This window comes from Pristis pectinata, chromosome 8 (genome assembly GCF_009764475.1).
Source record: "Pristis pectinata isolate sPriPec2 chromosome 8, sPriPec2.1.pri, whole genome shotgun sequence".
Taxonomy (NCBI): Eukaryota; Metazoa; Chordata; class Chondrichthyes; order Rhinopristiformes; family Pristidae; genus Pristis; species Pristis pectinata.
The window spans coordinates 31929981-31944702 of record NC_067412.1 but is presented as its reverse complement, the minus strand read 5'-3'; the positions used below and the strand labels follow the sequence as shown (position 1 = coordinate 31944702).

General features: G+C 37.3%; 1 protein-coding gene across 1 annotated transcript in view; it reads right to left on the bottom strand.

The window, feature by feature from the left end:
* Nucleotides 1-14722, bottom strand: part of rab40c (RAB40c, member RAS oncogene family) — a 54647-nt gene that overhangs the window by 18378 nt on the left and 21547 nt on the right. Inside the window, exons 2-3 of the mRNA XM_052021365.1 lie at nucleotides 9094-9154; nucleotides 470-530 (exon numbers count right to left, since the gene is read on the bottom strand). Of these exons, the coding sequence (XP_051877325.1) occupies nucleotides 470-530; nucleotides 9094-9154 (122 nt within the window). The remainder of the gene's footprint in view (nucleotides 1-469; nucleotides 531-9093; nucleotides 9155-14722) is intronic.

Sequence of the window (14722 nt, the reverse complement as noted above, 5' to 3'; positions counted from 1 at the left end):
ACAACAACACATTGCCTAAAAAGTTTGTAATACAGTTGTGTACATAGGCAAATCAAGCTTTGCAAATGAAATTCAGGAAAATAGTGGGAATTCTGAAACTAAAGCAGTTTAGATATTTCACATTTATCAGATAATTTGTTTTAAAGGGGACCTCACTGAAACTTTCAAAACTCAGACTGGGATAGGTAGACCGATGTGGAGAGGTTGCTTCCTGCCAGCTGGGGTGGCTTAGAACAAGGAGTCACAATCTCAGGATATCAGCTGCAAGTCATCTTGGACTGAGATGAGGAGAAATTTCTTCACTTAGGTGGCAAACTTATGAAATTCTCTGCCACACAAGGTAGATAGATTTCTAGATACAAAAAGGTATTGAAATGGTATGGAGAGGGAGCATGAATATGGTTGCAGTGAATGGTAGTTCAGGCCTGAAGGAATGAATTGCCCACTCCTATCTTCTAATTCTACATACCTGTGCACCCCGGGAATAGGACCTGAAGATGGTGCAGAACCTTCCTTGGCCTGAAGTGTCCCTAAAACAAAAAACAACTTGATTAGCAATGGTGCTTTTAAAGCAACTTCCTCAATACTGGATTTTAGAAACAGTCAAGGAATAAACAGGAATGTTAAGATTGTTTAATATCTTTTGAAATAAACATGGACATAGCTAAGAAAAAATTACAATTATTAGTTATTGAGCCTCCATCTTCCAATTTCCTGAACTATGGAAGAAATAATTTGTTCTCTAGCTTTGATTTTTATTTAACATTTATATTGTATTTATAGATTTGTTATCGAGACTTCAAATCATTTACATCATTGAATATCTGTCCAGTTAACAGTTAAGCTATTATGTTGATAAATCCAGCTGCCAGTGGATCAGAAACACATCCACTGATGAATTATCAGGTTCTAATAGACTAAAGATAGATGGTATTTCTGCTAATTGAACTCATGTCAACTGTACTACAATTTCAGACTTGAATAAAAGCTCATCTCCTCACAGAACCTTTGAGCAAGTAGAATGGCATTCTTACAACTATTTCAATGATTTATGCGTAATATACGGCATAGTAATGCCCATTCAACTTGTACTTTGAGGATTTAATCATTTTACTCCGGCTCAGAACAACTGTCAGAATCTATAGATCTTATAATCTTTTGCCACTTTCAAGCATCCTTAATTTTACAAATTGTGTTTCCTCTTTAGAAGAAAAATATACTCTTAGAAGACAGGTTTCATTATTTTAATTAAGAAATGGCATGACAATTTTAACCAAAAAACGCAAAATTTGTAAGTTATGGTTAAATAAGCACTCAAAAGACACCATGATCAAATATATGTAGTTTCAAACATAAGGAAAAACACTGGCCATAGTTAGGAGAACATACAACAGTTACCATGTTAACATCAACAGCCCAAACTTGGTAAACTCTAGCTTGGAGCACCATTGTGCGGTCAACTAGCCCACAAGTAGATCAGTGACATAAGATGCCAACTGCAAAGGCATATGCTGAAAATCTTAGTATACTGTATCATACTATTAACAATATTACTATCCTGATCAACTCAGATTAAACTTTTAAATTTCACATCCCCATCTGTCAAGATATTTTATTTCAACCCTGAAGACACAGCTTACATCTGTCCCTACCTTTGCATCCAGGAAACCTCCAGGCTATTGTTTCTAATCTTCCTACATCCACTATTCTTCAGCATCTCTCGCCCTCATCCTGCGCAGTATCCAACTTTGCCTCCTGTATACTGCATCGAATGGATCCTTTTCCCCTATTATCCTTTCGTACCAAGCTTTCCTGCTATCCTTATGCACATCTATATCCTTCAGCAGTCTTGGCTTCATCCCAACTCTACAATTTCTTCAAATTCCCAAGGGCCTCTCTACCGAGCATATAAAATAAAAACCAGAAAAGGCTAGAAATACTCAGCTGGACAGGGAGCTAATGTGCAGAGATAAACAGAGGAAGTGTTTAGAGTTGACGACCTTTCATCAGAAATTACAAAAAACTTAAAAAATTTGATTTCCAAGTTGCACAGAAGGGGGAATGGGTGGAGAGAACAATGGACATGTTTGTGATATAGTCAAGACAAATGGAGACTGAATAACATGCAGTGGTGACATCAGTTTGTTAACTGCAGATGACCTATCTGGGAAATATAGAAATAGGAAGAAAGAGAAACAATAGGAAAAAAAAACACCATCATTTTCAATTTAGTATATTGTATTTGATGTTCAAGGAGTTTTTGCTACACCAAAGAAAGCATGTAGAGATTGGGTGACCACTTAGCAGAATATCTCCATTCAGTGTGCTTGGGGTGACCTGGAACTTCCAATTGCCTGTCACTTTAATTCTCTATTCCTCTCTAACACATCTCATATTCTAACTTGGCACATCATAGCTCTCAGGATTCAACACTGAATTCAATATCAGATGACCATCCATGCCAATTTCTGTCAAAATTGATCTGCTCTAATGAAAAGTCATTGAACTTGAAACATTAACTTTCTTTTCTACAAAGATGCTGCCTGCCTGGTGAGTCTTTCCAGCACTGTGTTTAAAAAAGATTTCCAGCATCTCCAGTACTTTGCTAATTACAATTTAAGCTATGCCTCCCCTTTCTGCTCCTGTTTTCATTCCTCTCCTAGTTGCATTTCCTTCCAACATATTATCTGTGATTAACAAGCCTTCACCACCCTCTTTCAGCCAGCACTGCAGCCACTTGTGTCATCCAGAATCTCTACAAGAAGATATTAACAGCCTCTAACTACCCCCAAATGATAACTTACATCTTTTCTGCCCATTAAAGATACAGTATTTCAAAGACTTAAACTTCTTTAAATTAAGAAAAATTGGTAGTTTATATACACTGAAAGCAATTAGGATATTTCTATGTAGGAAATATTTTCACATTTGACTTTTACCACGAAGAATCACTGGCCATCTATTCACTTAGTTCTTGGTCTAAAGAAATTATATAACCAACATGGAGACACTCACAACAAAGGGTGGCACAGATACAGCAAGATAAATAGTTTTACTGTAGAAGTGATTGAAAGCAGGATTTTACCCTGACATCAATGAAAACTGACCAGTATTAGAGACCCAAGGAAAATATGGATTACTATGGATTTAGTTTAACTTCCAGGTTTTATATTTTGTGAAGATCTTCTCTTTTTTTCTCATTTAGAAGCATTTGTGGGAAAAAATTAAAATTAGCTATAAAAACCAGAGGTCTCATATTCCGTTCCTAGATAAGTACCAAGAACTCAACCATCCCCAGCTTGACCAGACTGTGAATAAACTAGCCTACACGTGCTTTAGATGAGTATGCAAAAGTATCCCCAAGGAATGGCTTGGCTTTAACTCTTGCACAGTTGAACACAGAGCACATTAAGTAATGGCCATTTAAGTGAGATATGCAGGATGACTACCAATTACAGGAGGAGTCAATATCTTCAGAATAAAAAGGAATTGAGAAAAAAATCTAACCCTAAGCAACTAAGAAAAAAAACACGAAATCAGAATATTAACGTGCCTTTTATACATTTGGGCAAACAAATGAGTTTTCTACAAATTCATAAAGAGATTACTGTAAACTGCATAAATCAGTAACTGTACAGGAAGATGCAAATTCTAGTTCATGGGAAAGTCTGAATGGATAATTCTACCATCTATATCAAAAATGACATGAGCAGCTGCCATTTTCTAATATTGCTCAAAACAAAACATATGGTGTTGCTCTCAGCAGTGTGCAAAATCCAATGATGCACACCTGTTCCAAGGCATAAATCTTCCAATTTAAATACTTCCTGAGGGGCAAAGAAACAGATTTTGACTTGCTAGCTTTCAAGATACACACCAAGCTTATTTAAGACTGTTGCACATCAAAATATAGGTTCAGAATTATTTAAAGACATTTTGATAGGATGGCGAGGGAAGTAAAAGACCGAATCAAGAGCAAGTAGAAACTTAGTTGTGCTCCTAGAAGTGGATTAAAGCATTATAGGAGGTTACAAAAGGTATACATCATATAGGAAATAATGAATCACGTATTGGCACTTTGCTGAAGTATTCTAAAACTAACCACGACACTCCTCACAATCCCGTTCATCTACTTCAAATATTTACTAGTTCTCCTCAATGCACTAGTCGCAAACTCAGCCACTGTAATGAAGCTCCGAAGTGATTCGCTATATATAGAAGATTCTGATTTTGCACACTAATGTTATTCCATTATGGGGACAAAGTCAGTCAAAAAATATGAAATAGCAGAAGGCCATGCAGCTGCTCAAGCAAGCTCTGCCATTCAATAAGATTATGGCTGATATTTACCTCAATCTATTGATCGCCTTCTTGCATATACACGTAACTGAGCCTCCACAACACTCTAGGGTGAAGAATTCCAAAGATTCTCACCCTCTCGGTGGAGAAATTTCACTTCATCCACGTCCTGAATGGTCAACCCCTTATTTTGGGACCACATCTCCTGGTTTCTTAACACCCCAGCCAGAAACTACACCTCTAATCTGTCAAGAAGTTTTAGCAAAATCACCTCATTCTTCCAAACTCAAGAACGTAGACCCAGTTTGCTTAATCTTGGAGCTAGAGGCATGCCCATGCATGTTGCCAGCAGCTACAGGAGACACTTTCTTTTTGAAGGAGGATTCCAATGAGTTTGACCATTTGTGCAATATCATTGAACTCATTGCGACACTCTGTCCATTTCCTTGGGGGTTGACTCCTGGCGTCGTCTTTCAGTCAACAATTCTCATTGCCTTTTGAGCAGAGGGACACAAGACATCCCTTCTCATTTCCATGTAGTTCAGCATCTAAAAAAATTTGGGAGCCTGCTCCCTTTCGTACTATATCTTTTTTTAAAAAAAAGAATCCCTTATCACATTCACTTCCCTGAAGACTATCAGCATCTACTTCATCCCTAATCCACCCCCTTTAAGGAAGCCATTCACTATAATGGCTCACTGCTGAAATACCCAATCAATACAATTCTGGCTAGACACTGAAATCATTGACATGAACAAGTTAGTATGCTGCCTCTATTGTAATCAAATGTGGATAAGTTATTCATTCATCGCGAGGCCCATGCTTATTTTCAGGGGACAATGAATTTTTAGTCCATTAATGTGTAATTGAATATGCTTTGCTTTAATGCTCAAAACTGAGACATCTTCTCCCAAGCCTTTGGTTAAACCATTAGGTTTCACTTCTGGGGTCTTTACATAGTATAATACAAAAGGATCTTAATTTTTGTCAATGAATCTCTCCTATCCTTCACCCCTAAACTTTCCTTCTCTCCCCTTTTCTTTGCCCAAGTATTGCTTAAAAGTTAGAAATGCAATAAGTTACAAGTTTGAGATAAAACTTTCTACAGACCTGGAGTTTTTTCAGCATCTATCTTGTAACATTGTATTCCACAAAGAAACTGCTAAAATTTGATTTGTTAGTAGATATGGTAATGTAATTGTTACACACAACCATTGAATGGTGTAAAAGAAAGCAAGGACCTGAATAACTTATTCATGATCCATTGTGCTATTAGATTAGTAGTACATAGCCTAGGACAGGAAGGTTGGGGGGGGGGGGGGGGGGGGGGGGGCGGGGGGTAAGGAATGAATTTGGGTTTATAAATTAGCTTTACAACTTCAGAACCTGCCTCTAGCAAAAGTGCTTTACAATCAAAAGTAGCTTTTGAAATGCAGTCACTACTGAGAGGCAAAAAATTGAGCACAGTAAAATCTCACCAACAGCAATGAGATGTGGTAACAATTTTGTTTTAGTGAAATTGGTTACCCAGGATATCAGAATTCTGTGTCTACTCTTCAGTTAGTGTTACTGGATTTATTTTGTTTTTACATTCACTTGATGACAAGTCAGACATCCTTTCAAATCTCAACTGAAAGGCAGTACTCCAAACAATGGAGTACTTCCTTAGTATTTACTGCCTGAACTGTCTCAGGAGTAGGACTTGATCCCATAATATTTACACTAATGAGAGTGAGAATTTAAATTCCACCATGACAGCTCAAGGACCTGACATTTAGTTTACAATCATGGTGTGCAACACAACTTGCACTTCTATCCTGCTCACCACTGAGTGCCGAGGTGCCTGTGCTCCAGCCCTGGAAATGCTTTGACAGGCAGCCAATCAACACCAATCAAAAAATGGAAAAAATAATAAATTTCAAACACCAGGAAACATTAAAAACAATGAAACAATTGTAAGGAGGACATGGAAACTTTGGAGAAGGTGAAGAATAGGTTTACCAGGATGTCATACAGCATAGAAACAGGCCCTTTGACCCAACTGGTCCATGCCAACCAAGATGCCCATCCAAGCTAGTCACATTTGCCTGCGTTTGGCTCATAGCCTTCTTAACCCTTCCTATCCACGTACCTGTGCAACTGTCTTTTAAATGTTGTTATTGTACCCACTTCCACCAATTCCTCTGGCAGCTCATTCCATATACGTACCACTCTGTGTGAAAATGGCACCCCTCAAGTTCCTATTAAATCTTTCCCTTCTCACTTTAAACCTATGCCCTCTAGTTCTTGATTCCCCAACCCAGGGAAAAAGACCGAGTATATTCATGCTATCTATTCCCCTCAATGATTTCTGCAAGATCACCCTGTGCTCCAAGTAAAACATCTTCACTTGTCCAACCCCTCCTTATAATGCGGTCATTCAAGTCCTGGCAACATCCTTATAAATATTTTCTGCACTTTTTTTCCAGTTTAATGGCATCTTTTCTATAGCAGGATGACCAAAACTGAACAGTACCCCAAGTGCAGCTTCACCAGTATCTTGTACAACAGCATCATAATATCCCAACTTCTATACTCAATGTTCTTGTCTGATGAAGGCCAGTGTACCAAAAGCCTTCTTCACCACCGTCTTCCTGTGACTCCATTTTCAGGGAACCATGCACCTGAACTCCAAGGACCCTCTGTTCCACAACAACTCCCTACCGTTTACTGTGAAAGTCATACTTTGATTTGACTTTCCAAAATGCAACTCTTTGCATTTATCCGAATTAAACTCCATTTGCCATTCCTCAGCCCACTTACCCAGCTGATCAAGATCCCACTGTAATTCTTAATAACTTTCTTCACTATGATACCACTTATTTTAGTGTCACCTGCAAACTTACTAACCAGTGCTTTGGGTCAGCAGAATGTATTAGCTATAAGGAGAGGTTGGACAAAGTTGGATTGCTGTCGCTGGAGCGTCAGAGGCAAAGTATATAAAGTTTTGAGAGGTACAGATAGGGTAGATAGTCAGGGTGTTTATCCCCCAGGGTGAAAATGTCATATACTAGAGGAATTTTTTTTATTGTACAGAGTGTGGTAAGTTCCTGCAACATAATGCCAGTGGAGATGATGGAAGCAGATGCAACAGCAATGTTTAAGAGACACCTAGACACATGAACAGGCAGGGAATAGAGGGATACAGACCATGTGCAGGCAGATGGGATTAGTTAGATTGGCATCATGGTCAGCGCAGACATGACAGGTTGAAGGGCCTATTCCTGTGCTGTGCTGCATTATGTTCTAATTAAATGAACAACTTAATTCAAAAGAATGCAAGTTACCTTAAACTTACCCATCCTCCTTGAAATTGCTCCTTTCCATGAAATTAATCAATTCTCTGAACATGCACTTAGTCTAACCTGGTGCCAGCTCAGTATCCAGATTTCCAGCCTTACTACTGGGAACCTGAAGGAGATGTTGGCATTTTACAAGTCCAATATTAGAGCAGTTGGAATTACAGTGGCAAAAACCCCCAGGAATTTCAGCATTTTGTGTGAGCGGCAGTGTTCGAAGTGTTTGTAATTACAAATCTAGCCCTTGCCCGCAAAAGTACTGCAGACGGGTGGTTTACAAAATTTGGAACTAGACCACAGAATCAGAAATACTGACAGCAAGGGTTATCAGATTATGAAATTCAACTTTCTTAGGTAAATGAAGCCTACTGTCCCTATTGGTTCTACAACTCTAGAATAACACAAGCGAATGGACCTCAACTGCCCTTTACAATAGCAATAGTAAGCCACTACATTTTTTCCATTACCTCCTTCTCATGGCAATTAGAGAGGAGCAATAACTGCCAGTCTTGCAACATGTGCCCATGTGCTCAGATTGGAATCAGTAAATTTACTTGAACAGTTAAATAAATTTTCCCCTGACAAAGTTTTGTTGAAAATAATTTATTAAATCAATTTAAAACAAACAACGTTGCCCACAGTAAGAATATTTTAAATGGAAACCACTTCCTAAATATTATCTTATGCTTTGTAAAGTGAAATATATTTGTGGGAGCCACATACAAGAATGCTAATAAAAACAACCATACACTGCATGAATGGAAGAAATTAACTTGTAATGCTCACTTTACTATCAATGCTGCAACTATTGCAACCTGCTCCCAGTCTTGTAGGCAAATTCATCAATGCCACCAGAGTTTTTAAGATCAAGTACATCTCTAAATCTTGACCATTGGTAGTCAAGGATTTGAATCATGCTATTTGAAAACTCATGACATGGAAATCACAAGTAAACTCTTCTTGAATGGCTCTGTCAGATATAGCATTTGGCAGTTAAATCCTTTTGGTAATCCAAGAGTGAGGATCAGTGGTAATGACAAATTCAATGCTACCTTTAAATTCAGTTAATTAAATAAATCTTAAACAAGAACATAGCACAAATAGGGTGACCATGAAATTACTGCTTTGATGCCAAAGCCGTTCTTTATCTTTAAAGGAAAGAAATCCAAGTCCTTTCCTTTTCTAGCCTGTTGTAATTCTAGACCGAAAACAATGCAATTAACTCCTAACCATCCTTTGAAATGCACCAGCAAGTCACTTAATGCTACCAAATCACTACCACACAGACTGCAGCAGTTTGAGGTGGTTTGGTCTTGCCAGCAATGCCTATATACAAAAAGAGTAAAGCCAGGGCTCTAGCTTGTAAACCTTGTGTAGATATTCCTGAACAGTTCAAAGACTATAAATGTAATTTCACAATAATTAAAGAACTTTATATACAGAAAAAAAAACTCACCAGAGCTCTAGCTTTACACGTCTGCCATCCAGCAGGATTGTAGTGGTCTTGTAGACAATTCCTGAAAAACAAAAATAAATTGAGCATTAATGCTACCTTTTCCCTAGTTTCAAAACAGCATTGTACATTTTGCCACATTTAATTACAAAAAATAATACACTTTTCCAAATTCTGGTAAATTTTCAAACTTACTTTCCACCAGCAAAATTCTCAAATTCAAATGCTATTAAATGCTTTACAACAATTAATAGCTCAATAGATTTGTGCCTAGAGCAAAAATGATTGAAGCAAACTGCAATGGGATAAAGAAAGCAAAGGAAGGGAAGAATGCATTTTGTTTAAATAACAAACTAATTAAAGCACACTGATCAGTGGTACATTGTAGCTCTGACGTAACCTAATCAGTACGTTGCAGTTGACTTCCCCCCCCCCCAATAAAAGCAGAATGCGCATGTATTAAAGTGCAACATTTGGAACCTTTGTTTAAAATGCAATTCATCTGCTATATTACTGAAAAGTAGTGAGAAACTGGAACCTCAAAATTTTGGTACATCAGTCCAATGATTAGGTCAACTCATGTCAGCAACGAAACCGAATAATCAACATTAATCTCCTTTATTCTGAATCAAGTACTGAATCAACACCAAAGCTCTTACAGTTAAAGGGACTTGCATCCTCCATGCACCTGCTATTTTCAATTTGTTTCCATTCATGTTACTGATGCAACAGTGTGAAGGTACATAATTGCTAAAAGTGGTGTTATGATTTATTTTAATCTTAAACTTTTTTTAATACTTCAGTTTTATATTTGCTCAGTCTTTTTACCTTCTCCACTTTCATTTCTACTTAATCTACTCCAGTGAAGTTACTTTGCACTTCTCTCTCCAATTAGTACCATTTAAAATGTTTCATTTACCTGTTTTCAACAATCAAGTATATAAGCAAGGTATGCATTAGAAAAATTGGACAACAAATCAAAGAGACTGATTTTGAAATATTCATCTGCTTAGAACTAAGAGAATTTGTCATGCTTTATTTAAAATATCAAACTATAAAGCAATACAGCATGACAAGCTAGGTAGTGATAAGCAGATGGCAAATGTCCTGCTGGAACAATGCATCTGCAAAGCTCTGTGGGTTAAGATAGCTTTCATTTTGCAAGTCAAAGAAAGGATTTAGATGTAACAGTTGAACAGATGTTAATTTAGGCATGCAATTATACCCACAGACTACACTCCATGGAAGCGATATGGATGTTCTGTCACACATTATCAGGACATCACTGTGTCCAGCTGCACTCACTATACTATGCAATGTGGAAGTGATTTCAAAGGAAGATTAGAAAGATTGTTGCAGATTTTAGATTACTCTGCCTAGAAACCTCCAAATAAAGGCAAATAAATCTATTCCAGCTGATTTAAAACTATGACAGTACATCCATAAAATCTTTTAGAATAATGAACAGAATTGAGAGCTAACATGCATTCCTCCTGCCACAAAAAAAGACAGAAACAGAAGTTAAAAGCTCCAAATCAAAAACATTTGTCCCTTCTTGATATTCAATCTCATGATCCATTTGGAAAGAGAATTCACCAATTCTCATTGTTGGAAAAGGGACATGGCATAATTTTGAAGTGTGAAAATTTAAAAAGAACATGAATGAGTGTCTACAAATTGAAAGGAATGAAGGAGGTTCTCCTTCATTCTACACTATAACAAATGCATGATGTGAATCACTCACTAAATATTCACCTGAAAGATTAATAGAAATAGATCAGTCATTTCATCACTAAACTCTCAGCATCTTCAGGATTTCTAGAAGTTACATGTACTTAAGCTATATGATCGCTCCATCAAATACCTTATTCAAAGTGCATTATAATTGTTTGCCCAGCACAATTAATTATCCCTTAGCAAACTGATTATGTATAATGTAATTCCTTACACAAAAAATTACAAAACAAGGAATTTTAAATATTTATGTTCAATTTAACACTTAATCTTTTGTTTAATGGTAATACAAAAGCACTGCTTTATTCTTGGTTTGCTGACTTGAGCACTCTTTATTGTGCTCAGTTTAGTCAGCACGATGAATTCTCTGCTATTGGACATCAGAGATCCCCTAAAATTGACAGAGACTTCAGCAAAGTTCATGCCACAGAGAGTGCTACATGCCACAGAGAGTGCTACATCTTTGTGAAAAACTTATTTTGAGGTTGGAGTGAGTGCTGGTGCTAAGCCACAGGCTACAGACTCTGGGTCAATAATTAGTACTCTGTTAAATAGAACAATGCATTAATTGGAGACACAAGAGAAACTGCAGCTGCTGGAAGTCTGGAGCAATGTACATGAAATGCTGGAGGAACTCAGAAGGCCAGGCAGCATCTAAAGAGGGAAATGAACAGTCAACATTTTGGTCAAGATGCTTCATTAGGACTGGAAAGAAAGAGGGCAAGAGCTACAATAACAGAGGTGGGTGGGTGAGTCAGGGGGTGGGGGGGGAAAAGAAGAGAAAAGAGTGGTAATGATGCAAGAAGCTGGGAGGTGATAGGTGGAAGAGGCAAAGGGTTGAACAAGATGGAATCTGATTGGAGAGGACAATAGACCATGGAATAAAAAAAAGGGAAGTAGGTGGGGAACCAGAGGAAGTAAGGTGTGGGTGAGGGGCAGGTTGTGAGGGTGATGGAGGGGAAGAGAAAGGGTAAAAGAGGCCAGAGGGATTGGGAAGTCAATGTTGATGTCGTCAGGTTGGAGAATACAAAAGGTGTCATTCCTTTAATCTGCCTTTAGCTCAACTTGGCAGTAGAGGCGGCCACAGTGTAGGAATGGGAAATAAAGTGGAAGATTAATTGCTACATTTCACAATCCCACCAACAGTCCAGCTTTGTGAAGAAAAATGGTTTTTTTTGACTGATCTCAGAAACAATAAGCTAAAAAAGCTGGCATTATACCCAAGATTGGCAAACGTTTCTCCAAGAAGCATTTTACAGATTGATGGAAAAGGTAAGCATGCATGAATATTTAGCAAAAAGTGAATTCCTGGATTAGTTTTGAATTTGAAAGTTATGAACTATTAATACAACAACAGTTTCAATTTAGTTTGAGCATGATTACCTCCATCTCCCTGTTGATCAAAGCAGCAAACTAAATAGGAGTTTTATAAAAACGAGGGGCAAAGAGCATCTAGAACTAGAAGGAATAGGTGTAAGGTGAGGGGGGGGGGAAGAAATGAAATTTAGAGGAGATCACAGGGATAACCTTTTTCACAGAGGATTGTGGTTATCAGGAACAAGCTGACAAGGGAGGCAGCCAAAGTAGATACAATGTTTAAAAAGCTTTTGGACCAGTACTTGGATAGGAAAGGCATAGAAGGATACAGGCCTAATGCAGACAAGTGGGATTAGTGTAGATATGGGCTGAAAGGTCCCATTTCTGTTCTATATGATCCGATTCTACAAAATGCAGCATGCCTTGAGACAAATAATTTATCCTTTTATTGGAACTTGTACAGGATGTCTGTAATATTCCCTTGGAAGTTTTTGATATTGTAGCATTTCTCAAAAAAAGTTAAAGCTGCAGATGAAATAGCACTGCAGTAATTTAACTGCTTTTGAAAATAAACACTGCATTTCAGAATTCTCAATCTATGGGGCTCTTAAAACAAGTCAATTTATAAAGCACTTCCGTGGCCTAAAAATAGGTTTGATCTAGCAAAATTAGGGATGTTGCAAAAACTGATTAGCCACAAGTCTTTTAATGAGCAAGGTTCTTTGAAAAGTATCTGCATCCCCTTAATGGGAAAGGTACACAAAAGGAGCAGGCGTTTCCAGGAAACAAGATCCAATTAATTGTGTGTATTTAAAACAAAGTGCCTCAAATTGCTGAATAATTTGTATTTGTCCACTCTTAGCCTCATTAACACCAAGCTCCTATTGCTCTATAGCAGGAAAATGAACTGTAAATGAATTAAAGTCTCTATAAAATTAAATGTGTTATTTAACAGTCCAAAGAAATGTCAGGGTGTGCTATTTGTGTTTACAATGACCTTGCCCTTTGAAACTAGTTAGCAATTAAGTTATAATTGGCCTGCATATTCCTATTTGGAGAACACAATGCAGACTAAATTCCTCTAAATGATTAAAAAGGATGTCCTATATTAAGCTTATATTGAAAGTAATCAATGTAGACCCACTAATTTATAGATAACAATCAATCACCATACTGACCCCACAAGTAACATTCCTTTCTTTGTTAAATTGTGTAGTTTAAGTGTAGATACTGATTTTGGTTCTTAAATTCCACCAACTAAACCACCCAAACTTGATTTGTTTTATGTTCTATTTGGGGGTGGGGTGGGGGAAATCTTAGAAGTACACATTTTCTTCCATGTAATTTCGTGCCAACTTAGTTTAAATGGATGTCCAAGATGCCATGTTGATCATTCGATCATTTAATTGGTTAAGGAGAGAGATTAATTGCCCCCACTGCTCAGTCCCCAGATGCCCTGCTGACCATGCTGCAATCTATTTTTACTTCAGCTGTCTGTGATCCAAAATTAATTGGAGCCGAAGGGCAAGGGGGAAAAAAAAAGTTCAATTCTCATCTCTCCTGGGAGATGCCTTGCTCCAGCACGTGTGTCAGGTTTTTTTAAAAAAAAATGAATCCAGTTAGATAGAATTTTAAAATTTAAATATTTGTTCCAAAAGCCATTATCCACCATTTAATTACCTATCAATTGAACAAAAGACTAAAATTGTTGGTTAAAGCAATAATGAAAGTATAATGCTGTGTGTCAATTAACACAACAAAATTGAAAAATGGTATAGATAAAATAACTCAACTGTGAAGAGGAAGTAAAAATAACTGTGCTGAGAAGACAGTTTGATGACAATCAAAAATAATGTGGGAAATAAAGGTGTTTTGAGACCATGGGATGTGGCTTTCTGAAAGTGAAGCCTTGAAGCAGAGAATTTTGGCAACAGAAATGCTCAAGTGGCCTAGGACTGTGACAAAAATATAACACAATAGAAATGCACCATAAATGTAAGCCACTTTACTAGCACTGTATAGTTCTGTACTACTGTATTGCAAGCAATACTATAGGAATGGAGGAGCAAGAGATGATGGGTCTGGAGGAGCAAGAGATGATGGGTCTATCAACAAGTACAGGGATAGAAAATTATTTACTTGCAAAAAAAAAGGTTAATTTATGCCAGAAATTAAAATGCAAAAAATCTACAAGAAAAATGCATTCACCACCAATTTTATCAAAGCCAGAATGAAGGCTAGCAAACAATGTGGTCATTATATTAAAAAAATGACGTTCCAATCAGATAACAATGGATTTCTTATTTTAAAAAAGAGGCAGCAGTCAGTTATCCTATACATTCAATTTTTTAAACTAGAGATAGCAGGTTTCAAGGCTTCTGGAAATTCACGTCAAAGGAAGCAAAAAAGTACTGATTCTGCAAGGTGAATGCCCGTATGGCACAGTTTGCTAATCCTGGTCTTTACTCTGACAGGTTACTGGTTTCATGAAGTCAATCATTGAAAACTGGGGTTTAAAAAACCCTTGTACTATATCACGATACTGCAGGATCTGAATAGGTAAAGGGAATATGATCAAGAC